The sequence below is a fragment of the Phyllostomus hastatus genome, unplaced genomic scaffold (assembly GCF_019186645.2).
Source record: "Phyllostomus hastatus isolate PE091 unplaced genomic scaffold, TTU_PhHast_1.1 phas_scaffold_39, whole genome shotgun sequence".
In the NCBI taxonomy this organism is placed as follows: domain Eukaryota; kingdom Metazoa; phylum Chordata; class Mammalia; order Chiroptera; family Phyllostomidae; genus Phyllostomus; species Phyllostomus hastatus.
The window spans coordinates 6458997-6485859 of record NW_025334028.1 but is presented as its reverse complement, the minus strand read 5'-3'; the positions used below and the strand labels follow the sequence as shown (position 1 = coordinate 6485859).

Below are 26863 nucleotides of genomic sequence, written 5' to 3'. Positions count from 1 at the left end.
GGCTTCACAGGAAGTTTTTCAGACTCCTTTGGTCATTGTCATTTCTGCATAATGGGAGTTCCAAAGAATCAGTGAAGAGCCCATCATCAAACGGAAACTGAGAAAAGTAGCTATCTACGGGACAGAGCACTAAATTACAACTATGAAGAGACACACAAATAGTAATTAAAGAAATGTAATTCCGCTGAGCCTAAGGACTCTTTGGTCGCATCTAAAAATGTGTTCTTTTCCCCAAGGTAGTGGGAACCAACAGTTTGGGGAAAGATAAGAGTTCCACATATGAAATAAGTTTATTCTAACAATCCTCAGTGCCATATGTGTTCAGATTTCCTATTAACCTTCCTCAAAGTTAGGGTTCCAAGAAACAGCAAATATCCAGATTTGAAGTCCAAAGGACAGACTGTGGGTGAGAAAAGGCTAGGTCCCTCGCTGGAAAAAGGAAGATCTTTTTATCAGCATAAAATGTGCTTTGGTTTCGTCATCTTTAAAAAAGAAAAAGTCCATATTTGCTGTCTCCCATCCCTGTCTCCCAATTCTCTCTTGACCCCACTCCAATCGTGCTCTTGCTCCCACAACTTCTCTGGAGCTGCTTTGCTCAAGTTCTCCAAAGATCTTGTAACATTATATCCAGCCGTTAGTTCTTTTAGTACCTCATCTATATCCATAAGGAACACTTCGTAATTCAATCACCCCCTCCCCACTACCCTGCTTAAAACATTTTTTTTACTTGGCTTCCAGACTATCATGCCCTCTTAATTTGCCTCCTGTTTCACTGTCCACTCCTCAGTCTCCTTTGCTGGGCCGTCTCTCTGACATTCTAATATTGGAGTGTCGATGACTCAGTCCTTGGAGCTCTTCCTTCCTGTTTACACTTACTCTCTTCGTGGCCTCATGCAGTCTCCTAGTTTTAAATATTGCCATATGCTGACCTCTCAACATGTCCAGCTCAGACTTCTTTCCTAAATGCCAGACCTGTGCATTCAACTACTTTTGTGACATCTCCACTTAATGCGCGTGTGAGGTTTAACACCTCCTGATCATACTCCTTTAAAGTCAGTCTTCCCATGTAAGTTAAGGACAACTCATCTCTATTAGATGCATAGACTAAAGCCTTGAAATGATCCTTATCTCTTTTTTTTCTTTCTCTCATACCCCACATTTGGTCAGCAAATGTGATTTGCTCTATTTTCAAATTATACTAGAATTTGTCTACTGCTACCACCCGCTCCAAGCCACTTCCCTCTCTCCTGGACTTTTACAATAGCCTACAAATACTGATCCACTTCCATTATTTGTGCCCTTTGGTTTCCTCAACACAACAGTCAAAATGATCTTGTTAAAAGCTAAGTTAAATCGCCATCATGCCTCTGTTAAAACCCTCCAATGGCTACTCTTGTACCCAGACTAAAAACCCCAGTCACTGAAACAGCCTGAGAAGCCCAACCAGATGTGCCTCTCCATCGCTTGTCTCTGCGTTCCAGCCCCTCTGCTTCCTTGTCTTCCTCCAACAGCCAGGCGTACTCTAGCCTCAGGACCTTTGTACTTGCTGAAACCTCTGGCCTGGACCATCTTCACCCAGACATTTTAATTGTCACTTTCACCTATGCAGATGTTACTTTCTCACAGAGGTGTCACTGACCTCTAAAATTTAGCCCCCTCAAACCCACCGTAGTATATTATTCCAGTACTTTACTGGAACAGCTCTCTCTTATCCGCTTTATTTTGCTCTATAGCATTTTTAAAACATGGTTCTGTGATTAGTTAAAATTCTAACATGCATAACAGTCTAACACATTTTACTTTACTTACATTATCTCCTTGCCATCCCTAAGATGTACACTCCGTGAGGGAGGGGGTTTTTGTTGGCTGTGTGCCTGGCATGGAGAGCAGTGCCTGACACGTAGTTAAGTGTTTAATTTTTTAAATAAATGAATAACAAGTAGGTGACCCCCCTTTTTTAAAAGATCTGGTCTCCTAAGTATGAGCTGTTCAAAAGCATTTAGGAAACAATGGTAATATTAGATTTCAGATGATGCAATTGTGCTTCAGCTCTCGCAGCAAGCAGCTTTCTGTGATTTAAGGAGTAAGTTCTAGATTATAAAGTCAGTGACTTCTCATGGCGTCTGCAGCAACCATTACACAGTAAGTACCCAAGTTTTAACTAGGACCTGAAGTAACCCTTATGCAAACTGTGTCAGTGCCTGATTTGCTCCAATGAAGCTTCAATAATAAAACAGTGGGGATAACTCGGTCCTTATACAAGGAAAACCACATGTATTTCATGTTTTTAGAAAGCTGAACTGATCATGTAGCTTATACTCAGATTTTTAAATCTAACTCATCAAAAACTCTCCCTATAGTAAATGCTGTTCGGGTAAGGGCAAAGAAAAGATTGTAACCTGTTGAGTGAATATTTCTGTAGAAAGCAGAACTAGGGGATTTATTCAACAGTCAATAGTAGGATAACATCTAATACCTGTAGATTTTTGTAAACCAAATTTAGATTTGTAACCAGGTAGAGTTAAGAGGAGATGGAGGAAAGGGCTGTGACTAAACACAGAACAGTCGATTCAGGGACTTGAAGTGCTCCAGGGACTATCCAGTGATATGCTGTTTGCATTGCCCTAGTAGGAGAGAGATAGCTTTCCCAAAATAAGGTGGACTTCTACATCTTATCTATAAACATTATCATGATTTGCCCTTAGAAAGCTTTCAGTATACCCTTTTCTAGTATAAAATCTGAAAACACTACGCCCATTACTGGTAGTCTTTTTCTATTCCATTGCCTTTTGTTCTGTAGGTAACAATAAATTCCAGAAGTCTCAAACACAGGCTGTTAGGAATGGGAAGGAAATAACGGATTTGTGAGGCTCTACAAGAAAGGCAAGGGGTATCAGTTGTTGCCTATATAAGGAAGGTGCAGTTGTGGGGAGGAATCCGACACTGAGGCTTCAGGACTAGAAGACTGGAAAAATGGGTACATTTGCAAAATCCAGAAAAACAGATATCATTGTTTGCAGGGACAGAGGAATAATGAGACAATCTTGTTGGCTCCAAACTACAAACTCCAGCACAGGCTGTTTAAAAGCCTAGCTCTGCTGAAAGGGTTAAAAACTCAATGCACTGCTTGGTAGCATTTGATACACTCAGTGACTGTTCTGGTTACTGAGGTGCCCTAACAAATTACCACAAAATATAGTGGCCTAAAACTATTATGTTCACAGATTCTATGGGTCAAGAATTCAAGCAGGGCACAGCAGGGATAGATTATTTCTGCTCCTTGATGTCTGAGATCTCAGCTACAAGATTTGAGGGCTAGAAGCTGGAAGCAGCTGATGGCAAGTGTATTCATATGTCTGGGGACTGAGGCTGGTGGTCAGTTTGGGGCCTTGGTTCCTCTTCACATAGGCCTCCTCACCTGGGCTAATCTGTACTCCTTCACAGCATGATAGATGGCTTCCTCAGAACCAGTGTCCAATCCCCAGCTCCTGAAAGAAGGTAGAGGTTATATCCTTTTCACAACCTAGCCTGGAAAACCACAAAGCATCACCTCTGCTGCCCTCTTCTGGTTGGAGCAGTCAAATTCCGTACCCAGAACCTCAAAATAAGACTATTTGGAAATGGAATAATCGCAGATGTATTAGTTAAGATGAGGCCATACAGGAGTGGACTAGGCCTCTAATCCAATACTACTGGTGTACTTCTAAGAAGACAGTCAGGTGCAGACAGAGATACACAGGGGAAATGCCTTGTGAAGACAGAGGTAGAAACTGGAGTAATGCCTCTACAGATCAAGTAACATTAAGTATTGTTAGCTGTCACCAGAAGCCAGGAAGCTTGGAATAGATTCTCCTTCAGTGACTCCAGAAGGAACCAACTCTGCTAACACCTTCATTTCAGACTTTTAGCATGCAGAACTGTGAGAGAATACATTTCTGTTGCTATAAACCACCCAGTTTGTGGTACCCTGCAGGAAACTAATACAATGAGTAAATATTAAAATAAAATATAAATATATTTTTTGTTTCTAACTCCTTTATTCCTTATATCTGATTTTAAAAAACAATTGTATAAGGCAATAATTAACCCTGGATGGTGTGGCTCAGTAAACTGAGTGCCAAAGGGTTGCTGGTTCAATTCCCAGTCAGGGCATATGCCTGGGTTGCTGGCTAGAACCCCAGTAGGGGGCACATGAAAGACAACCACAGGTTGATGTTTCTCTCCCTCTCTCTCTCTTTCTCCCTCACTTCCTCCCTCTAAAAATAAATAAATAAAACCTTTAAAAACACAAAACAATAGTTATTAACCTATGTTGATGGGTACACAATGTATAAAGATGAAATTTATGACAACATAAATGGAAGAAGCAAAGTTTTATGTTCTATTAAAACCAAGGTAGTATTATTTAGAACTAGACTATAAGAAATTAAGATGTTATTTATAAACCCAAGAGAAACCAGTAGAAAAATACCCAAGAATACATAGTAAAATAAGCAACAAAAGAATTAAAATAGTTTACTAGAAAATGTCTAACTTAAAAGAAGGTAGTAATGGAGAACCAAGAAACAAAAATATATAATGTAGAAATCAGTTTTTGAAGTATATAATACAGTATTAGACACATTCACTATGTTGTGCATTAGATCTCCAGAACGTATCTTCTAGTTGCAAATTGTGCCCAACAGCAAAATGACAGAAGAAAATCCTGATAAATAATTACATTAAATGTAATAGATTAAACTCTTCAGTTAAAAGGCAGAGACAGCAGAATGGATTTAAAAACATAGTCTACTTGAGACTTCCAGCCAAGATGAGGCGTATGTAGATACACTTTGCCTCTTCACACAACCAAAGGACAACAACAAATTTAAAAACAAAAAATAACCAGAACTGCCTGCAAATCAAACTGTATAGAAGTCTGACAACCAAGGAGTTAAAGAGAAAACATTCATCCAGAGAGGTAGGAGGGGTGGAGATGGGCAGCGAGAGTGGAGAGGACTTGGGGCAAGGTGGTGGCTGGAGAATGAGGACAGGCAAGGCAGTGGCTGACAGAGCAGATGGTCTCACATTTGCATGCAGATAAACCAGGAGGAACAGCTGGGGAGCAAGACAGACCACACAATTCAGAGTTCCAGCCCTTCTAGTATAAGAAAACAAAGCCTCAAAACCTCTGACTGAAAAAAAACCATGGGGGTTGAGTTGGCAGGAGAAACTCTCTGCCTCACAGGAGAGTTCATTGGAGTGACCACAGGGTCCTAGAATGTTTCTGGGTACCCAAACCCACCCACCCAGGAAACAGCACCAGAAGGACCCAATTTGCTTGTGGGTAGTGGAGGAAGTGACTGAAAGCCTGCCAAGAGCCAAGCAAGTGGCATTGTTCCCTCTCAGACCCCTGCCCCACATACAGTGCCACAACGCAGCCATGTGTGTTGCACCATCCTGTTGAAAACCTAAGGCTCTACCCTTTACAATGTATAGGTGCAACCAGATAAAAAATTGGCCCAAATGAAAAAACAGATCAAAGCTCCAGGAAAAATACAACTAAGTGATGAAGAGATAGCCAACCTATCAGATGCAGAGTTCAAAACACTGGTAATCAGGATGCTCATAGAAATAGTCAAGTATAGTCACAAGATAGAGGAAAAAGTGAAGGCTACGAAAAGTGAAATAAAGGAAAATGTACAGGGAACCAACAGTGAAGGTAAGGAAACTGGGACTCAAATCAATGGTTTGGAGCAGAAGAAGAAATAAATATTCAACTAGAGCAGCATGAAGAAACAAGAATTCAGAAAAATGAGGAAAGGCTCAGGAACCTCTGGAACAACTTTAAAAGTTCCAACATCCTAATCATAGGGGTGCCAGAAGGAGAAGAGGAAGAGCAAGAAATTGAAAACTTATTTGAAAAAATAATGAAGGAGAACTTCCCCAATCTGGCAAAGGAAATAGAGTTCCAAGAAGTCCAGGAAGCTCAGAGAGTCCCCAAGAAGTTGGACCCAATGAAGCACACACCAGGGCCCATCATAATTACATTACCCAAAATTAAAGATAAGAAGAGAATCTTAAAAGCAGTAAGAGGAAAGGAGAGAGTTACCTACAAAGGAGTTCCCATGAGACCATTAGCTGATTTCTCAAAAGAAACCTTTCAGGCAAGAAGGGGCTGGAAAGAAGTATTCCAAGTCATGAAAGGCAAGGACCTACATCCAAGATTACTCTATCCAGCAAAAATTTCATTTAGAATGGAAGGGCAGATAAAGTGTTTCCCAGATAAGGTCAAGTTAAAGGAGTTCATCATCACCAAGCCCTTATTATATGAAATGTTAAAGGGCCTTATCTAAGGAAAAGAAAAATATAAAAAATATAAACAGTAAAATGACAACAAACTCACAACTATCAACAACTGAACCTAAAAAAAAATACCACTAAGCAAAAAACTAGAACAGGAACAGAATCACAGAAATAGAGATCACATGGAGTGCTATCAGCAGGGAGGGCAAGGGGAGAGAATGGGGAAAAGTGAAGAGAATTAAAGGCATAAATAGTAGATACAAAATAGACAGGGGGAGGTAAAGAATAGTACAGTAAATGGAGAAGCCCAAGAACTTATATGTGTGGCTCATGGACATGGACTAAGGTGGGGGAATGTTGGTAGGAAGGGAGTACAAGGGGAGGGGAATAAAGAGGGGGGGGAATGGGACAACTGTAATACATAATCAATGAAGTATATTTAAAAAAGAACATTATACAGGACAGACCATGCATGTAGTAGGTCACAAAACAAGTCTCAATAAATTTAAAAATATCAAAATCATATAAACTGTGTTCTCCAAGTGAAATAGAATGAAATTAGAAATCAATAACAGAAGGAAATTTATTTTTAATATATTTTATTGATTATGCTATTACAGTTGTTCCACTTTTTCCCCCTTTCCTGCCTCCACCAAGGACCCCCCATTCCCTCCGATAATCACCCCACTTAGTTAATGTCCATGGGTCATGCATATAAGTTCTTTGGCTTCTCCATTTCCTATACTGTTCTTAACATGCCCTTGTCTATTCTGTACCTACCAATTTGTACTTCTTAATCTCTACACCTTTTCCCCCATTCTCCCTCTTCCCCCACCCATCTGATAACCCTCCAAATTATCTCCATCTCTGTGATTCTGTTTTTGTTTGGCTTGTTTGCTTAATTTGTTTTTTTGACTCAGTTGTTGATAGTTGTGAGTTTATTGCCATTTTAATGTTCATAGTTTTGACCTCTTTTTTCTTAACTAAGTCCCTTTAACATTTCATATAGTAATGGCTTGGTGATGGTAAACTCCTTTAGATTTACCTTGGCTGGGAAGCACTTTATCTTCCTTCCAATTATAAATGATAGCTTTGCTGAATAGAGTAATCTACGTTGTAGGTCCTTGCTTTTCCTCACTCTGAATACTTCTTGCCAGTTCTTTCTAGCCTGAAAAGTTTCTTTTGAGAAATCAGCTGACCATCTTATGGGAACTCCTTTGTAGGTAACTCTCTCCTTTTCTCTTTGCTGCTTTTAGGATTCTTCTATCTTTAATCTTTGGCATTTTAATTATGATGGGTTTTGGTGTGGTCTTCCTTGTGTACACCTTATTGCAGGGACTCTGTGCTTCTTGGGCTTGTATGTCTATATCCTTTACCAAATTAAGGAAGCTTTCTTTCATTTTTTTCAAATGTTTCCATTTTCGGTCTTTCTATTCTCCTTCTGGCACCCCTATGATTCAGATGTTGGTACATTTGATGTTGTCCTGAGGCTCCTTCACCTATCCTTGTTTTTTTTTTTAATTCTTTTTTCTTTTTGCTGTTCTTATTGAATGCTATTTCTTCCTTATGTTCCAAATCATTGATTTGATTCTTGACTTCATCCAGTCCACTGTTGATTCCTTGTAAATGTTTCTTTATTTCACTTCGTGTAACCTTCATTTCTGCCTTTTTTATGTAGTTGAAAGACTCAATGAGTTCCTTGAGCATCCTAATAACCAGTGTTTTGAACTCTGCATCTGATAGATTGCTTATCTCCATTTTGTTTTGTTCTTTTCCTGGAGTTTTGTTCAGTTCTTTCATTGGGGCTATATTTCTTTGTCTCCTCATTTTGACAGCTTTCCTGTGTTTGTTTCTATGTATTAGGTAGAGCTGCTTTGACTCCCTGTCTTGGTAGCATGGTCTATTATAGAAAAGTGCACTGGTAAGTTGGGTGGGGCAGAGCCTTAGGTAATCAACAGGGTGGGATAACCCATGGTAACCAGGTTAATGGAGTCTCAGATATGGTGTTGCTGCTCTGTGGCTGTGTGTGTGGGAAGGCTCAGGAAAGGGACAATGCTGGTGCCTGGCCTCTGGAGTTTTGTCCTGAAGGAAGCTATACCCCACCACTCACCTTGATGCCAGACACTTAAGTTTCTCCCTATAGGCCACTAGTACCTTTCAACTGCTGCCCCAGTGATGGAGCCCAGAGTGAATGAGTCTGCACAAGTCCTAAGTCTGTTGCAGGCCCTTTAAGAGGCAATGACTGAGAATCCCACAGTTTTTTTCCAGCACCCCAACCCCCAATGGTTTTTATAACCAGAAATTATGGGGACTTATCTTCCTGGTGCTAGAATCCTGTGCTGGGTGGTCTGGTGTGGGCCTGGGATCCCTCACTCCCGAGGTATCCCTCCTGATTTTTATCCACCACATGTGGGTGTGGAACAGCCCATTCTGTGTCTCCATCTCTCCACACTTCCTACCCATCTAGATGAATGTGAATTTTTTAATTCCTTGGTTGTCAGACTTCCACACAGTTCAATTTTCTGATGATTCTGGGTGACAGTTGTTTTGTAATTTAGTTGTAATTTTTGCTGTGGTTGTGTGAGGAGTTGAGCCATATTTACCTAAAGCTCCATATTGACTGGAACAGAAGGAAATTTAGAAGATTCACAAATATGTGGAAACTAAACAACACACTCCTAGACAACAAATGGGTCAAAGAAGAAATCACGAGGGAAATTAGAAAATACTTTGAGATTAATTAAAACAAAACACACAGTACCAAAACCACTGGGATGCAGTGAAAGCAGAGCTCAGATGGAAATTTGGAACATAAATGACTGTATTAAAAAAAGATTTCATGGAGACAATTGTACTTGAACAACAATAAAAAAGAGAGGGAGAAAATGAAAAAAAGAAAAGAAAAAGAATAACATTTTTAAGCAAAAAAAAAAATCTCAAAGCAAAAACCTAAACTTCTACCTCAATGAACTAGAAATAAAGGTCAAACTAAACCCAAAGCAAGATTAAAGAAATAATAAAGATTAGAGTGGAGATAAATAAAATGGAGAATCATAAAAAAATGTTGAGCCTTGGCTGGTGTAGCTCAGGGGGTTGTATGCCGGTCTGCAAACCAAGGGGTTGCCAGTTCAATTCCCAGTTGGGGCACATGCCTGGGTTGTGGGCCAGGTCCCCGTTTGGGGGTGTGTGAAAGGCAGCTGATCAATATTTCTCTCACACATTGTTGTTTCTCTCCCTCCTTTCCTCTCTCTCTAGAAGTAAATAAAATCTTTAAAAAATAAAAAAAAAAGTTGATGCTTTGAAAAGATCAACAATAAACCCTGGCTGGCATAGCTCAGTGGATTGAGTGTGGGCTGTGAACCAAGTGTCACAGGTTCGATCCCCAGTCAGAGCACATGCCTGGGTTGCAGGCCACGGCCCCCAGCAACCGCACATTGATGTTTCTCTCTCTCTCTCTCTTTCTCTCTCCCTTCCCTCTCTAAAAATAAATGGATAAAATCTTTTTTAAAAAAAGAAAAGATCAACAATATTTATGTACCTTTACTTAGACCTCATGCTTACTCCTCAACTTCAAATAATCTTACTTCTGTTCCTACCACTCTACTGAGCCTGCACTTGTCCAATCCAAAGGCCACTGCTATTCTCAACTTACTTGAATTCTTAACAGCTCTTGACCTATTAGAGCACTACCTTATTTGGCTCCTTTGCCACCCTCCTGGTTTTCCTTCCCCAATGCCCAGTCCTTTTCCATCTCCTTTGCTGGATTGTCTTCTTAGCTTGCTCTTTAATATTGGACCTCAGGACCCTGCATAGGCTATCAACAGACTCTTCTTATGTGACCACATCCCATGACTTTTATAGCATTTGTAGGCCAATGAACTCCCATACCTGATCTCCAGCCAGGCCAGGGCCCTGAACTCTAGAGTTAAATCCCAACTGTTTTTTGGTCACATCTATGTTGGCATTTCACACTTCACCCACAGTGTCAATGGCACCACTGTGTTTGCAATGGTACCATGTATCCAACTGCTCAAGTTGAAATTCTAGGAGTTACTCTTCCAAATTCAATCACTTGATTAAGTGCTGTCATTGTCACCTCTAAAACATATCCTGAATGTGTCCACTTCCACATTATTTCCACTATTGCCATCCTAAGTCAAACTGCCATGATCCTGTACACTCATTACTGAGATAGTCTTCTATCTTTGATCTAGCAGACTGGCTCTCTCAAGCACCATTTTATCCACTAATTGGAGAAGTTGGAAACCTAAAAACATGTCCCAGAGGCCCTTATATGTAGATAGAGTTCTGGGTTGGAAATAGATAGTGCCCATTTAATTCACTAGCACAAAGTTTCTAAAGAGAAGCAGAACAGAGACAATCTTCCTGTTGGTGTTGCTGTTGGGACGCAAAGTCACAGAGGCAAGTGTTTGAAGTTCTAATGGTTGGACTCAGCATTCCAGTGTCTGGCCAGCTTCTTGGATCAGGTAGCAGTGTCAATGGTGGCAGGCTTCTTGAACTCTGGATTACTATTACTATGGGTGTCCTTCAACCCCACAGTCCAGTGGCAGTCCCCCTACCAATACTGTAGTCCTTCCCATTGATTTTTGCCAACACTTCACACATTTCAAATCTCTTTCTGATACCTAAAGTGGTTTCTAGCTTTGCACTCAACACTGATATACTTAACTGGTTTTCCTGCATCTACTCTTGCCTGCCTATAAACCATTCTCCATCCAACAGAGAATTCCCTTAATGTAAATCACATTATGACATATTCTGTTTAAAATTCTATAGTGGCTTTCCACCACACTTACAACACAACTCAAACTTTATCATATTCAGTCCCTAACAATCTGGCTCTGCCCATTTCTCTGATGGCAGCTAGCCAATGGCCTTCTCTTGATAATGGAATAAGTCACGCTGTGACCTAGATCTTTACTATATGCCATTCCATCTTTGTAGAATGCTCTTCCTTCTAGTTTCTTACATTTTCATGTCATTCAGATTAGATGTTACCTTCTTGGCAACTCCCTGTAAAAAGTCACTCTCTCGTATTTCCTCTGCATAGGCATCTTTCTGGTATCTAATTTTTGTTGTTGTTCACTATTGACTGCATCCTCCAAGAATGCATGTACCACAGGAGCAGGGAGGGACTGTGTCCCCTTATAGCAGACCCAGGACATATTATAGATGCTTAGTCAATATTTGAATGAACAACTTGCGTTAAATCTGTAAGGAGGGACTTCCAGCCAAGATGCAGGCATAGGTAGACACACTGTGCCTCCTCATACAACCAAGATAGGGACAATAACAATTTAGAAGCAGAATAACAACCACAACTGACAGAAAATTGAACTGTATAGAAGTCAGACAGCCAAGGAGTTAAAATAGACACGTTCATCCAGACCGGTAAGAGGGGCAGAGTCGGGAAGCCAGGTGGAGAGGGGTCTGGCAGCACAGAGTGTTGGGATCAGGTACGTAAGACAACAGAGGACAGACCCTGGGTGTGCAAGTGGTGGCTGGCAAACCCCAGCTGAGGGGTGGCAACTGGCAGACCCAGCAAGGTGGTGATTGTGAAGCAAGGCACTGAGCTCAACCCAGGAACTCAGCACTGGGAAATAGAGCCTTGGGGCACTGATTGAAAACACCTGTGGTGGTTGAGGCGCAGGGAGAGACTCAGCCAGGGAGGTTGTTGGAAAGACACGGGGTGCACAAGCCCACCCACACAGGAACCAGCACCAGAAAGGTCCAGTTTGCTTGGGGGAAGTGGCGGAAGGGACTGAAATCAGCAGAGAGCGGAGCAAGTGCCATTGTTCCCTCTCAGACCCCCATGCCCAAGTACAGCATCACAACCCAGCAACTGGGTTGCCCCGCCCTGGTGAACACCTAAGGCTCTGCCCCTCATATGCAACAGGCAGGACTAGACCAAAAAAAAAGAGAGAGAGAGAGACAGAGAGACAAACAGAGAAAGAGACAGAGAGAGAGATGGCTCAAACAGAAGAACAAATGAAAGCCCCAGAACCCATCCTTTTAAGCAACTGAGAGATAGCCAACCTATCAGATGCACAATTCAAAACACTGGTGATCAGGAAGCTCACAGAATTGGTTGATTTTGATCACAAATTAGATGAAAAAATTAAGGCTACAATAAGTGAAATGAAGAAAAATACACAGGGAACCAAAAATAATGGGAAAAAAAGCTGGGTCTCATATCAATGGAGTGGACCAGAAGGAAGAAAGAAACAACCACACAGAAAAAAATGAAGAAATAAGAATTAAAAAAAATGAGGAGAGGCTTAGGAACCTCCAGGGCATCTTTAAACGATCCAACATCCAAATCATAGGGGTACCAGAAGGAGCAGAGGAAGAGCAACAAGTGAAAAAGTTATTTGAACAAATAATAAAGGAGAATTTCCCCATTCTGGCAAAGGAAATAGACTTCCAGGAAGTCCAGGAAACTCAGAGAGTCCCAAAGTAGTTGGACCCAAGAAGGAACACACCAAGGCACATCATAATTACATTAGCCAAGGTAAAAAAATGAAGGAGAGAATCCTAGAAGCAGCAAGAGATTAGGGACAGTAACCTACAAAGGAGTTCCCATCAGACTGTCAGCTGATTTCTCAAAAGAGATCTTAGAGGCAAGAAGGGGCTGGAAAGAAGTATTCCAAGTCATGAAAGGCAAGGACCTACATCCAAGATTACTCTATCCAGCAAAAATTTCATTTAGAATGGAAGGGCAGATAAAGTGCTTCCCAGGTAAGGTCAAGTTAAAGGAGTTCATCATCACCAAGCCATTATTATATGAAATGTTAAAGGGACTTATCTAAGAAAAAGAAGAAAAAAATATGTATAATAAAATGACAGCAAACTCACAATTATTAACAACCATACCTAAAACAAAAACAAAGTAAGCAAACAACTAGAACAGGAACAGAACCACAGAAATGGAGAACACATGGAGGGTTAGCAACAGGGGAGTGAGAGGGAGAGAGAGGGGTAAAAGGTATGGAGAATAAGTAGCATAGATGGTAGGTAGAAAATAGACAGGGGGAGGGCAAGAATGGTATGGGAAATATAGAAGCTAAAGAACTTATGACACATGGACATGAACTAGAGAGAGGGAATGTGGGTGGGGGAGGGTGTGCAGGTGGAGGGGGATGGAGGGGGTAATGGGACAGCTATAATAGAATAATCAATAAAATATTTTTTAAAAATCTGTAAGGAGGGTGAATTCTACTTCTATTAGAGTTACTCCAAGGTGTTAGCAAAAACTACAAATTATTCTTAAATTACGCTGGATAGCATTTTACCTTTTGGGCATGAGTGGTGAGATAATAAATTGTTTTGGCATATAGTAATTCAACTTTGTGCTCTGATGGAAAATTTAAAAACGTGAAAACAATCTCTTTTTAATATTTCAGCTGGAAAGATTGGCTATCCAAAACTTACCATTTAAAAACAAATTACTTAAGGGATAAAGGGAAAGAGGAATATCAGTGGATGGATTTCATCCAGGATTATTGCCATCCCCAAAACTACTCTGACTTAAAATATCATGCTATTGCCTTTTATTTTAAATAGTTTATTTATTTTGAGAGAGAGGGGAAGGGTTGGAGAGAAGAAGAGAAACATTGATCAGTTGCCTCTTGCACATGCCCAGACCTGGGGTTGAACCTGCAACCCAGACACATGCAACCTCCCACTTTGCAGGATGACACACAACCGAGAGCCACATTGGTTAGGGTTCAAGCTATTGCCTTTTAAGGGCAAATGAACTATAATTAATTTTTTAAAGATATTTATTTATTTATTTACTGACTGACTGACTGACTTATTTATAGGGAGGGGAAGGGAGGAAAGGGAGAAAGAGGGAAACATCAAGAGAAAAACATTGATCAGTTGCTTTTCACATGCATACTTATTTTCTGTCTCTTTTTTCAAAATTATGGGTCTTTTAGTAAAGACAGGAAGACCTACTAGGCAAATTCAAAAAGAGCTGTAAGCACTCTTATTTTTCTGTTAATGCTGTGTTAGCTCCATCTGCTAAATCTGGTGACCTCGCACTTGATAAGGCCTCTAGAGAAACAGCACCACCTGCTGGGCAAAGGCTGCTGTGCACCTGTTTTGGCAGTAGAGCAAGCAGCCTTCAACCTTTCTTTGTGCAGCTCTTAAAACTAGACACTAGTTAAGCTTAGCAACTAAGACCAGCCTTTCGGAAGGCCAAACGTCAGGCTCTGCTACTACAGAGTTTCTAATAAGATTAGAGAAGCCCTTTTGTCTGAGTCTTCTCTTCTAAGAACAAACTTGGGTTTTGACCCAAGACTGGAAATCAGTGCCATTGTCGCAAAGAGCACAGCTGAGGTAGATCTGGATTAACAAACAGAAATGAAAAGGGCCACAACTTCGAGTCCTTTGTCCCTTGTATGTTCTGCAAACAGGATGCTAAGAAAATTTAGTGTCTTTCTTTATTCTCTATTTGGAAATTCTAGGTGAGATTTTTCCTCCTGCCCTTACTAAAGACCATGAATTTATCTGGATTTATCTCCTATCTCACTACTCATTTTCTAGTCATTTTTCTTCCTTCATGACCAATGTCCTTTACAACTCAAGGATGTTTCTAAGATCCTTTCCTATCACATTATGAATGAGTTTCTTAGGATCTAAGAAATAGGTCCCCCATCTTTCCTCCTTCCTTTCACAGCCTTCTTTGACAAACTGAATTTGATATTGCAACTTTCTCTTAATGTTTTAATCTATTTGTCCTCAATTAATCAATATAAACTAGTTTTTCTGTTACTCTTTTTATGGACAGTAAATGCCTGTTACTGTAGGCTGAATGTGTACCTCATAAGTGCGTATATTGAAATCTAACCCTCAAGGTGATATATTTGGCATTTGAAAAGTATGTATATTCTGCTGCTTTGGGGTGAAATGCTCTTAAGGTTATCAATTAAAACCATTCGATCGAGTGTGTCATTTAAGGCTGCTGTCTCCTTTTTGATTTTGTCAGAAAGTTCTACCCATTGAAGTCAAAGGGGTGTTAAAATCCCCCCCTATGACTGTATTCCTGTCAGTCACTCCCTTTATCCCCATCAAGATTTGCTTCACATATTTAAGTGCTCCTGTGTTGGTGTGTAAATGTTTCCTAGGGTTATATCCTCTTACTGGATTCTTCTCTTTATCATTATGTAGAGTGCTTTGTCTCTTACTACAGCCTTGGTTTTAAAGTCTATTATGTTGGATTAAGTATTGCTACTCCAGCTTTTTTTTTCCGTTCCCATTTGCATGAAATACCTTTTGCCATCCCTTTACAGTACCTTTAGTCTGTGTGTGTCTTTTGATCTGAGGTGGGTCTCTAGGAGGCAGCAAATACATGAGTCTTGTTTTCTTATCCATTCAGCTACTCTATGTCTTTTGGGTGGAGCATTTAAGCTATTCACATTTAAGATGATTATTGATAGATATGTATTTAGTGCCATTTTGTTAGACCATTTTCCTGTTTTTCTTCTTCTTAAAGCAAGCCCTTTAACATTTGTTGCTCTGCTGGTTTGGTGCTAAAAAAAACTTCTTTAGCTTTTTCTTGTCTGGGAAGCTCCTTATTTCTCCTTCAATTTTAAATAATAGCCTTGCTGGGTAAAATAGCCTTAGTTGTAGGTCCTTGCTTTTCATCATCTTAAATTTCATAACTCCCTCTGGCCTGAAATGGTTTTGTTCAGAAATCAAATGACAGTCTAATTGGTGTTCCCCTGTAGGTAACTACCTGCTTTTCTCTTGTGGCTTTTAGGATTCTCTCCTTGTCTTTAGGCCTTGCCATTTTAATTATGATGTGTCTTAGTGTAGGCCTCTTTGGGGCCGACTTTTTTGGGACTCTGAGCTTCCTGGACTTTTGTGGGGGTTTTTTCTTCACCAGATTAGGGAAGTAGATCTAGAAGACTCTGGTACACACCTAAGTAAAACCTCGTTTGTGACTGGCTCTGGGCAGCCTGTTTGGAGCTATCCACAATCCACATCATGTGGCTCCCTCTGATGGGCCTGTGTGCACAGAAAGAACTTCGCTGCCCACCAAGGCTGGCTTTTATCAGAACCAGGAGGCCTGCAAGAGGGTCAGCTAAAGTCTCAGAGCTCCCAATGATCCACCTCTGCCTGCAGGCTTTCTGTAGGGTTAGTCAATGAATGCCTTCCAGCTGTACTCCTCAGCAGCAGGGTTTAAGCCCCACAGGGTGGGGCAGAATAACTCCTGTGGGCAGGGCTGCTGCTTCCCCTCAGGCTGATGCCATTGAGTGAGTGCTCTGCCAAAAAACGATGGCTCCTGCAGTATGGGGAATGGCTCTGCACAGTGATCCTGATAACTGTTCCTTCAGTTCTCTCCCGAGCCACCTGCCCCAGACTCTCCTCACACATCTCTACTCCACTCTGCCCTGTGTGTTGGAAACTACAGTAAGTGGCTGCAAACAAAACTTGGCGTGTTGGCCCTTTAAAGAGGGTCTCTGCATCTCTAGCCATCTCTCCCTGGTGGACAGATGCCCTGCTGCTTTTCACAGCCCTGTATTTTTTGGGTTCCTTTTCTGGCTCTGGTGCTGTAGCCTGGGGAGCCCAAGTTGGGATTTTGGCCTCACACTTCTCAGGGAGTATCCTCCAGCCACTGAAATACCCCCTCCAGCACTTCAGATGTCATCTGTGAGAGCCCAGCTAGCTCTCACATCTCTGTACTCCCTACCAGTCTCCTTATGTGATGGTTCCTCTGTGGTTATAAGGCTTCTCTACAGCTAGCCGTCAGTTGGTTATTTGGCATTTTTTTCTATGATTTAGTTATAATTCCAGTTTGATTTTGGGAGGTTAGTGCAGTTTCCACTTACTCCTCCACTTGGGTCCTCTCCATCAAGGTGATACACTTAGAAGTAGGACCTTTGGTGAACCTTGGCAGAACGCTCACGAATGGGATTAGTGCCTTTATAAAAGAAGCCCAAGAAAGCTCCTTTGTCCCTTCCACCACGTAAGGTTACAAAGAGAAAACTTGTCTTATGAGGAAACGGGCTCCCATCATTTACCAGCAACATGATTTGACTTCCCAGCCTTCGAAACTGTAAGAAATAACACTATTAGCCACCCAGTCTCTGGTATTTTGCTATAGCAGTCTGTATCCACCTCTCCAACTCAATTCTCCATTCACTAGATACTGAGTCCCCTCCTTTCCCTTAAATTCCTTTCTAATCCAGACTCCAAGGCATTATTTTCTCATTTATTTAATTTCCGATTATTCCTTTAGTATAATTAAGATACTTTTCTGTCATCTTCCCATGAGCCTTTCCAGAAACTGTATGTTCAAACTTTTATTAATTTGTGGTTTTACCACCATTTATAACTCACTCCCATTTTTAAGATTTACTTACTGTATTTTGCAATGTGCACCTTTTAGCCCAAATTTTTGAGGGGAAAATAAGGGTGCACACTATGCATAGATAATACTAATCCATCTCTATAAATGTTTTTAATTTGTTTATGCATTGAAAGTGTAACTCCTTTAAAATTCCTCTATAATGCAAAAATAAGTATCCAAATATAAATAAATAAAAATCGAATTAAAAAATTAAAGCTAAACAAAGTTTGGGCCAAAAACATGGGTGTGTATTATTCACAGAAATACATTATACATGGCAAAATATGGTATATTCATTTCCTGTATACTACTCTATTTCCCTACTCCTTTGATTAATTAGCTATTAGAAGTTGAAAGTTATCAACATAAAATCTTTTATATTCCCTCTCCTCTTATATTTGCAAAGCTACTTCCTTTTCCTTATTCAAAGTGTTCCCAAAATTATTCCTCCAGGATTCATTAGTTTTTCTTATTTAGAATTGCTTCTTGCCTTCTTCAAGCTTTATCCTATAAACCTCAAATATGAGTCTCAAAAATCCAAGAAACTGCACTCATAACCTAAATACTGACTATCTAAATGAAATAATAACCAATGAGGTTAGCCATGTATGTATACATAAATCAAATAATCACCAATGATTTTCCAATGGCATTCCATTAAAACACACACACACAAGACAAAACTAACATTAAATTTTTATTTTTCTCAATATCTACAGCTTCTTTTTTATTTTATTTAAGATTTTATTTATTTTTAGAGAGGGGAAGGGAGGGAGAAAGAGAGAGAGAAACATCAATGTGTGGTTGCCTCTCACATGGCCCCCACTGGGGACCTAGCCCCGCAACCCAGGCATGTGCCCTGACTGGGAATTGAACCTGAGACCCTTTGGTTCATAGCCTGAGCTCAATCCACTGAGCTACGCCAGCCGGGTCTACAGCTTTTTTTTTTATTATAGCAGTAAGAGGTGTAGTTCAGGGACCTACATAAAACTGAGTAAAGAAAATTTTTTTTATTAAGCACAACATGAAATTAACATGACATCCTATTAGAATTGAACCAGGATAAATGATGCTTTTATAAAATTTATATTTCTCGCATCCATTTCAAGGAAAATAGTACATAGTAGGGCTCTTCTAGGTCTTATAAACTAATTTCAATCAACTTTAAAAAAAATAGTAAACAGCATTAACATATTCTCAAACTGTGCTAAGGAGGAGTTAGAAAGGCAACTATGAAATCTATAACAACAGGCAGGTTTAGAACCATGTTCCTATTTTACCTGTTACATCAGTGCACCTTTTTCACTGATAAGGCAACTGAGGATGCAACAATGATTTGCAAGTTTTTTAAGTAACAGATGTTTGATCAAGATGCAAATAAGCTTCCTTTCCCCATTTTGTCTCTTCTGGAACAGAAATAAATAACTTTGTCTTTTGTATGTAGGCAGCTAATATTTTGAAATTCAGCTGCTGTAATCTTCTAACTCATAATTAAAAGAGGGCTGAATTATTAGGAATAAGTCTTTGAAATATTTCCAGTTTTTAAAATACCAAGGCTTCTGAATAAGTTCTCAAACCTGTCTTTCTATTTTAGTACGTAACTTGATAAACATAACACATTGGATCTGTATTACAGTAATTTCTTCTCTCAACTACATTTTACCCTCGATAAGGGTGAGAGTTATAATTTCAAACAATTTCTACACACAAAGCGTCTTTAAATTAGTTTCCTTTTCACTTAACTGAGATTTCTCCCATCACTTCTGTGCCTATGAAAGGTAATCTGAACACACACATATATACTTGCATACATAAAAGTAAGTTCCTTTTACCATTAGGATAATAAAACTACACTACATGGACAATTCTGTGAAGACAGTTCAGACTTCCTTAGAAGTCCTCCTCTAACATGAGGAAGGCAGGTGCAGTTCGCTGAAGGATGTGATGAGGCTATAGTAAGTCTTTTCATCATCTGTTAGTCCTGCATTGCCAGGTCTTACCACCACAGCTACATGTACATCTGCTTTCTCAGCAGCACTGGCTTCTGTGAAAGACCAAAATATATGTCAGAAACATCTGACCACCCAGAAACATCAAAATATGATCTCTGAGATTTGCTTCAAAGTAATCAGGAGATGTGGGAATGTAAAAAAACAAGTTTGGCCCTGACTGAATCACTGCTGAAGCTAGAAGATGGGCACGTGGATATTGACTATATTTCTCTCTCCTAAATAATTTTTAATTTTTCTATAATAAAAAAAATTTTATAATTGTACTTGACAGGCTAAAAGGCAATATATCCAGACTTCTGAGTTTTATTAAGTACATATGAATGCAGCAGGACAGAATCATGTTCTGTCTACAACTTTCCTCTGTTTCTTCCCATTAGTCCTACAGAGAATTAAACTGTTTCCCACAGAGCAGCCTGTCAGGAAAAATACCAATTAAGTACATATGGGACAAATGGAATCCTAGAACCTAATCAAGCCAAAATACTTGCACTCAGATCCGGAGCTCAAATGTGTCATAATCCCTGACTAGACTGCCCATCTTCTTTTGCCTCACAAATTCCCACTCTTAGAAATTCAACTCAAATATCTCATCTTCCAGAAGCACGGTTACGGCATTAACACCCTGTATTTAGTTCCATCACAACCACGTGAGTTGGCAGTTATTATCTGTTGTCTCTCTCCTCCCTCAATAGATTGAGACCAGTGACCGCATGGTAGGTACAAATAAAAATAGGACTAGTAAATTAAAACTAGGTAAGTTAGATGTTGCAGGAAATATCTCTAAAATGCCTTAGGTTACATATCTCTTCAATTTGTTTCCACCTGAAAGATAACAGCTAATATATTAATTTAACACCTACTAAGTACTAGGTACTGTTCTAGGAACAGAGAAAACAAAGCTCCTGCCTTCATGGAGCTGGCATTCTCATGTAAATGTTCACAACAACCCTGAGGTAGTTAGTATTACCATCCCCAATCTACAGATAGGGAAACTGAGAGCTAGCAAGTGGTAGAGCTAAGCTTGAAATTGTTAATTTGCCTCTGTGGTCTCCTCTAGAATGAAAGTCAGCAAATTACAGCCTACTTGTTTTTGTAAACATAATTTTATTAGAACACAGCCACACCCATTCATTTGTGTATTATCTATAGCTGATTTCACACTACAAAGGTGGAGCTGGACAGCTGTGACAGAGGCTGTACGCCTGCAAAGCCTAAAGTATGTACTATCTGGCCTTTACAGAATAAGTTTGCCAACTCCTGCTCTAGAGTACTACCACTACAAGTATGGTCCATGGACCAGCAAGTGAGGGAAATCACCTGAAAGCTTGTTTAAAAAGCAGAATCTCAGGTCCCCAATGTGGAACTACAGAATTAGGATATGCAGAGGATGAATTTTGATAAAAAATTTCAGGGAAAAGAAATGAGCAAGAATGGATACATGCTAAGCAGACATAAAATAGCTGTGCAAATACTGGAATGGGAGCCCAAACACAGGTCAGAAAGTTAGGGAATACTTGGATAAACAGAATAAAACTGGGAAAGAATCTGAAATACATTCTATGGAATTTAGATTTGGTATAAAAAAAAAACCCTTAATAGTTTCTCAACCTTCAAAGAAAGGTTACAGTATCTGAATGGATCAAGGGCAGTGGTGTTGAGAGAGTTCCCAGAGAAAAGTGGGACAGAGCTATCTCTTCCTCCTCCCATCCCAAGTGTTGATCTTCTGCTCTTCCTGTGAAAGGGATGTCATCTTTCCAGGCAATACAAATGCTTAACATTTCCTTCACAGGCAAATTCTGCATATGCCATTCATTCCAGCAGAAGAGGCAGCTGCCTCCCACTCCCAGTTCCCAGCCAAGTGCCTCAAGCAAAGCTCTCCTTCTAATGAGCAATCTGGGATACCCACTAAGCTAAGCCATCATGATCCACAATCCATGACCACGTGGGACTTGACACTAGCAAATGACATTCAGTGTCTTACCTAGATCACCATGAAGTTTTTCCCTAAGCATATATTTGTTCTATTCATATAATGAGACACTTAGCTAACATTTGACTTAAAACCCTGGACCCCTTTCCTTTCCTCCAAAGGGAGAAAGTCTTTCACTTCTCCTTTACACTTGGGTATGATTGAGTTGCCCAAAAAAGTTTGTTTTTTCCCCAAAATGGCTCTAGTAGTGCTTAGTTGTCTTTAACTTCATTCAAAACAATTTTGTTAGACTGCATTGTGACAGCTGTCATATCAGTGCACATTTAAATAAAAAAAACTTATCGAAATTGGTGTATTTTTCTGTAGCCATTTTAATAGAATTTTTCTGTAGCCATTTGAAGATGGAAGAAAATCCACAACATTTTTGACATATTGTGCTTTATTATTTCAAGAAAGGTAAAAATGCAACTGAAACGCTAAAAAAGATTTGTGCAGTGTATGGAGGAGGTGCTGAGGCTGATCAAATGTGTCAAAAGTGGTTTGCAAAATTTTGTGCTACAGACTTCTTGCTGGATGATGCTCCACAGTTAGGTAAGATCAGTTGAAGTTGATAGCGATCAAGTGGAGACACTAATTGAGAACAGTCAATGTTACACTATGCGGGAGATAGCCAACATACTCAAAATATCCAGATCAATAAAGTTATTGGTGAAAGTGAAAAATGTGTTTTATTTGGCAGTAAAAAACTGACATTTTGGCCAATCCAATCAATATTGGGGATATCACTTGGTCTTCCACTTTGCCTTGGCAATAGAAGTCTGGGCACCTGGTACCAAAACACAGGTTCAGAGATAATAGACAATAGCAAGATAGGCAGCCAGCTACAGATGGGCTACAGCCAGGCAAGGCCCCAACCCAGCTACAGATGGGCCCAGTTCTGGTCCTACTACAGTGTAGGGAACCGCTTCACATGGCGTGGAATTGTAGCTCAGCCCCCACGTGGAAAATCAGTGGAATCAGTGGGCAGGCAGGACCACACCCATGGAGAGGTTTTCCCATGGGGAATCAGGCCTGCATTGTACCTAGATTGCTATGAGGCTTGCTTTTGCTAAAACTCCCTCACCCTGAATTGAGGCAGCAAGTGCTTACTGTAACTTCCTGAAGTCTGTGCTAAACCTCCCAAGTATAGAGTGTAATCAGTTCAACCACTTTTGCCCTTTTTCTGCAACATCCTTCTCTTTGAAGTAATTAGCAGCATTCTTTCCTTTGTTATTTGTGAAAGATAGTACCCTGCAGTGAACCTGTGCATAGTAAATGACGACTATCCTCAAGGTAAGGTACCCAGAAAAGAATAAAGGCCTGTCACGGCAAGAGCCGAGGTTTTTTTTCCTCTTGAGAGAGCAGCCATGCCGTCCCTTTTCCTCCATAGGATTTGTAGTCCATGTGAATTTCTCGTATCTCATCCACAATGTGGTGGACCCCATGAGCCGGGGTCCACATCACTACAGGGCATGGGGCTGGCAGAAGTCTAGGGGCAGGAATATAACCTCTTTGTGGAGGACTCTCAGGGAACCAATTTCATTGTGAGGCCAACCTGAGGGCCATCTCTAGTCTGTAAAAAAGAACAGGAGTAATATCTGTGACTGCAACCGAAGGAAATGGCTTAAGGAAGAAGAATATACCTAAAATTATAGATGTACTATGATGGCGACTAGACAAAAAAAAAATGTGGCTGAAAAACAAGACTATGAAGAAACTATAAGTGTGGCCTTAGGGCAGGGACTGTAATCATTAATAGTAACCTAAAGGTGGGAGATAGGACAAGGTGCTGGGGAGCATATAATGCTCAGGCCGACTTTGTGGGGAACTTCAGCCAAAAAGCAGATTCCTAATTTTAAGCCTGCAGAAACTTACCATTCAAAAATGCTAAGAAAATTAAATATAGGACAAACCATAGACCTTCATCTTCCATAGCCCTCTTTATGTGAATTAAAGAAAAGCAATTTACAGATTAAACCGAACAAATTCACCAGAACAAAGCTTGTTTCCCTTCCATAAGGAGCAAAAGTATCATTCCTCACAGAAACTGCTGGTGCATCCCTAAATATGTACACGGTAAAGCCAACTCCCCACCCCACCACTCTAATCCCCCAAAAACCATTCAAGGAGAAGGGTACATTATAGCTTTCTATAGAAACCAGTAAAAGGTTTCTACAGAGAAATATGACAAGCTAACATTTACAGTTGAAAGTAGAGGCCAGGTGAAATGCTTGCTGTTACAGCTAATGCTTGCTGATGGTACATTTAAGTGGCCTGGCTATCTAGTTACACAATGAATGTGAAGTAGTATGTCCGTGCATCTGTCTTTCACTTTCAGTGCAGCCAGACATGCAAATTTAAAGCTTTCCAGTATGTCAGAAAAGGAGACACCAGTTGACAGAAGCCCTTAGACCCTGAAGCTGACCCAAGACAGGACATGCAGGACAGGGGCTGATCCTCACTAAATACTGTCTTCCTAAGTCAAAAATTCCAATCTAGATTCACCAAGGTCTGAAATGTAACCAAGGTATTCATGATTACTGAATGTCTACTGTATGTCAGGTGGAATTAAGCCTGTTTTACCCCTCTTTCTCTGAAAAACGTAAGTTACTGAAGGCATTAAATGATCCATGCTGGTTAAGATTTTTTTCAAAACTGCTAAGCAAATTAGTACTTGCTTACTATATACCTACAACTCTTCCCTAATACAACAAACCAAAAGGGCAAGGGGTCAGAAGTAGAAAAAATATATTCCTACACCTGTGGTAACAGGTGAGACACCTTTGCCAGCAGCCTGGATCGCCTTTGGGCCCTATCTCTGAAAGTTCTAGTGAAGAGGATGGCTTTAGTTGTGACAAGAGACAGAGGGCTAAAGGGAGGAATACTTCCAACAAATGCTAAAGCTTCCTCCAAGGGGCCCAGGAGCCATGTGGAGCCAACTAGGCAAAAGACCACTCCCTGACCTCTGCCTCTTTTCCCCAATACCCTCCCCAGCCTTCAGCACAGACAGTGTCAGAGCAGCTGTACAATACACAAAGCCCCGTTCTGGGTGTGAAAGGAAGGTGAAACTTATACAATCCAAAGCAAGTAGAAGAAATGTAAACATACAGAACTACCTCAAATACAAGGGCAATTGTAAACACACCAAGAGTAGGCCCCCTAGGAATCGCACAACTCTTAAGAATGAGCATGAAATCAAAAGCAGGGGCCAGGTGGGTAAATGTAGGAAAGCCTCACCAACTAGGGCTTTCAGGTAAGAATGGCAGAGACCACAGCTTCCAGCACCCTCCACCTCTTTACCTGCTGTTCTATTTCTTTATTCACTGTTTCCCTCTATAATTCTGTGGAGGACTCTTGAGTACATGTTTTAAACCACTCTTGAAATCACTTAAATTGCCAATAAAGAACAGCATATATTGTTTAGTGCATCTGATAATGTACCATATAAAATAAAGAGGGCCATGCTGGGTAAAAAAATGCTGTCTTTAAACAGGAGAATCATGAGGGGTTCCTGGGGGCCTGAGATGGTCCTAGGGAAGGCAGGGGTGAGGCACCTAGTCACCACAGGGCAGTCAGTGTTCATCAACTGGAATGACAATGAGGCAAAATCACTCAAACTAGAGTCCTCTTTCTCTTTTTTTGGCTGTGTATATGTGCTCTCACTGCTGTTAAATATATTTGCTACAGGTCCACTGTGCCTTTATTCTCCTTAATTAGCCATGCATCTACCGTCATATTCTTGTATGCATGCTCACTCCCACACTGAAGCCCTTAAGTCATCCTTTCTTATTCTTCCATTTCATCTGTATGTGTGTGTGTGTATGCATGTACAGAGGGATGGGTAGGGAACCATGAATAAAGAAAAAATGAGAAGAATTAGTCTTTCCAATGCCACTTCCCCACACACAAACCCCAAGAACTGGTAAATGGAAAGAGAGGTGAGTTGGCTGGTTCATTGCCTCTTTTGATAAAATTTTCATTTTTCACGGGTCTACATATACACTTTCTTTAAAGAGGCAATGTGTTTGCAGGGCCAGCCTCAGATCCCATCCTGGAGCAGGAAGTCAGATTACTCACCTGGAGTGATGTCTGTCAGAAACAAGATGTTGCTGGTTGAGCACCCAATGCTGTCTGCAATCTTTCGATAACTCTCACTCTCCACTTTGTGTCCAATCTTGGTATCAAAGTGACCGTCAATAAGCTGAATACAGAAATGGGAAAGACTGACACTATAAGTATACTTGTAACCTGGACCCCTTGTTTCTTATCCCTTATCTCTGAAATATCAGAGTAACAATCAGAGTAACTTCACTCACTCAGTATACAATTGAAAATCTACTTAACAGATTACTTTGTGAGGGCTACAAAAGTATATACAAAGCTTTCATAGCAATATACATTTGAAAGGAGAAGACTACCAGTTCAACACATATAAGGTCATTTTATAATCTACTTGTTTCTTTCATTAGCATTAATTTTTTTATCCAAAATCTTTAAAAATACACATGCCCTACTTTCTACCCTTAAAATACTATTTGCACTCAAACTACTTACTAGAATACGTATCACTCCTGAAGAAAAATTCTGACCATTGTCCTTTTGACCCCAGAACGAACAGATTTCTCTAACCTGCTTCATTAATAAGCTATTACTTTACTTTCAACAACCTTTCAATTTCTGATTAAAACATTTTGAAATTCTACCCAAGAGATAGTATACCTTTGTCATCTTAGAAATAATTGAGGCCAAACTGTCACCTGCTAATTTAACCAACAGTAATTAAAACAATTCCATATTAAGGATCAGCTTTTATAATGTAATCTCTTCAATATTTTCAGAACTTTTCACAAACTAAAAAACAAGCCTAACAACCACTCAAAGACAAATTAAGGTAACATTATGATTTTTTTAACTTATAAAAAGTTAAAAATGGTTTTACATTTTTTTCTCTCAAGTTCTGCCTCATTTAGTAACTGAAGAATAAAGTTTTCACTATTGAACTCAGTAGATAATTATCACGTCCTATCTTCACCTTATTGTCTGTCATACCAGAGAGAGCAGAAAAGGATTACATCTGTATTCAGAGGGCAATAGTTATCAATAATTACATTTTTTTACTGACTGAATTTTTTATTTAGAATATAAATAAAAATAAAATGAGAATATAATTATCAAAGCCAAAGTGTTCCCTGTATACAGAAGCTCAATAAATATTTA

The 26863-nt window shown here is 40.0% G+C and overlaps 1 protein-coding gene and 1 non-coding gene across 9 annotated transcripts in view; both read right to left on the bottom strand.

The window, feature by feature from the left end:
- Positions 1-26863, bottom strand: part of ENOPH1 (enolase-phosphatase 1) — a 74024-nt gene that overhangs the window by 31340 nt on the left and 15821 nt on the right. For 4 of the 8 annotated variants that reach the window (XM_045820164.1, XM_045820161.1, XM_045820160.1 and 1 more), the window contains 2 exons: positions 25724-25847; positions 18661-19709 (listed from right to left, as the gene is read on the bottom strand). In XM_045820164.1, the coding sequence (XP_045676120.1) occupies positions 19570-19709; positions 25724-25847 (264 nt within the window). In that variant the 3' untranslated portion in view covers positions 18661-19569. Of the gene's footprint in view, positions 1-2434; positions 3489-18660; positions 19710-23108; positions 23220-25723; positions 25848-26863 lie in introns of those variants that run through there. The other 4 variants (XM_045820165.1, XM_045820162.1, XM_045820167.1 and 1 more) reach the window with 4 other exon arrangements.
- Positions 14234-14296, bottom strand: LOC123807014. The gene has a single exon (XR_006783583.1). It is a non-coding gene; the product is annotated as a U7 small nuclear RNA (small nuclear RNA).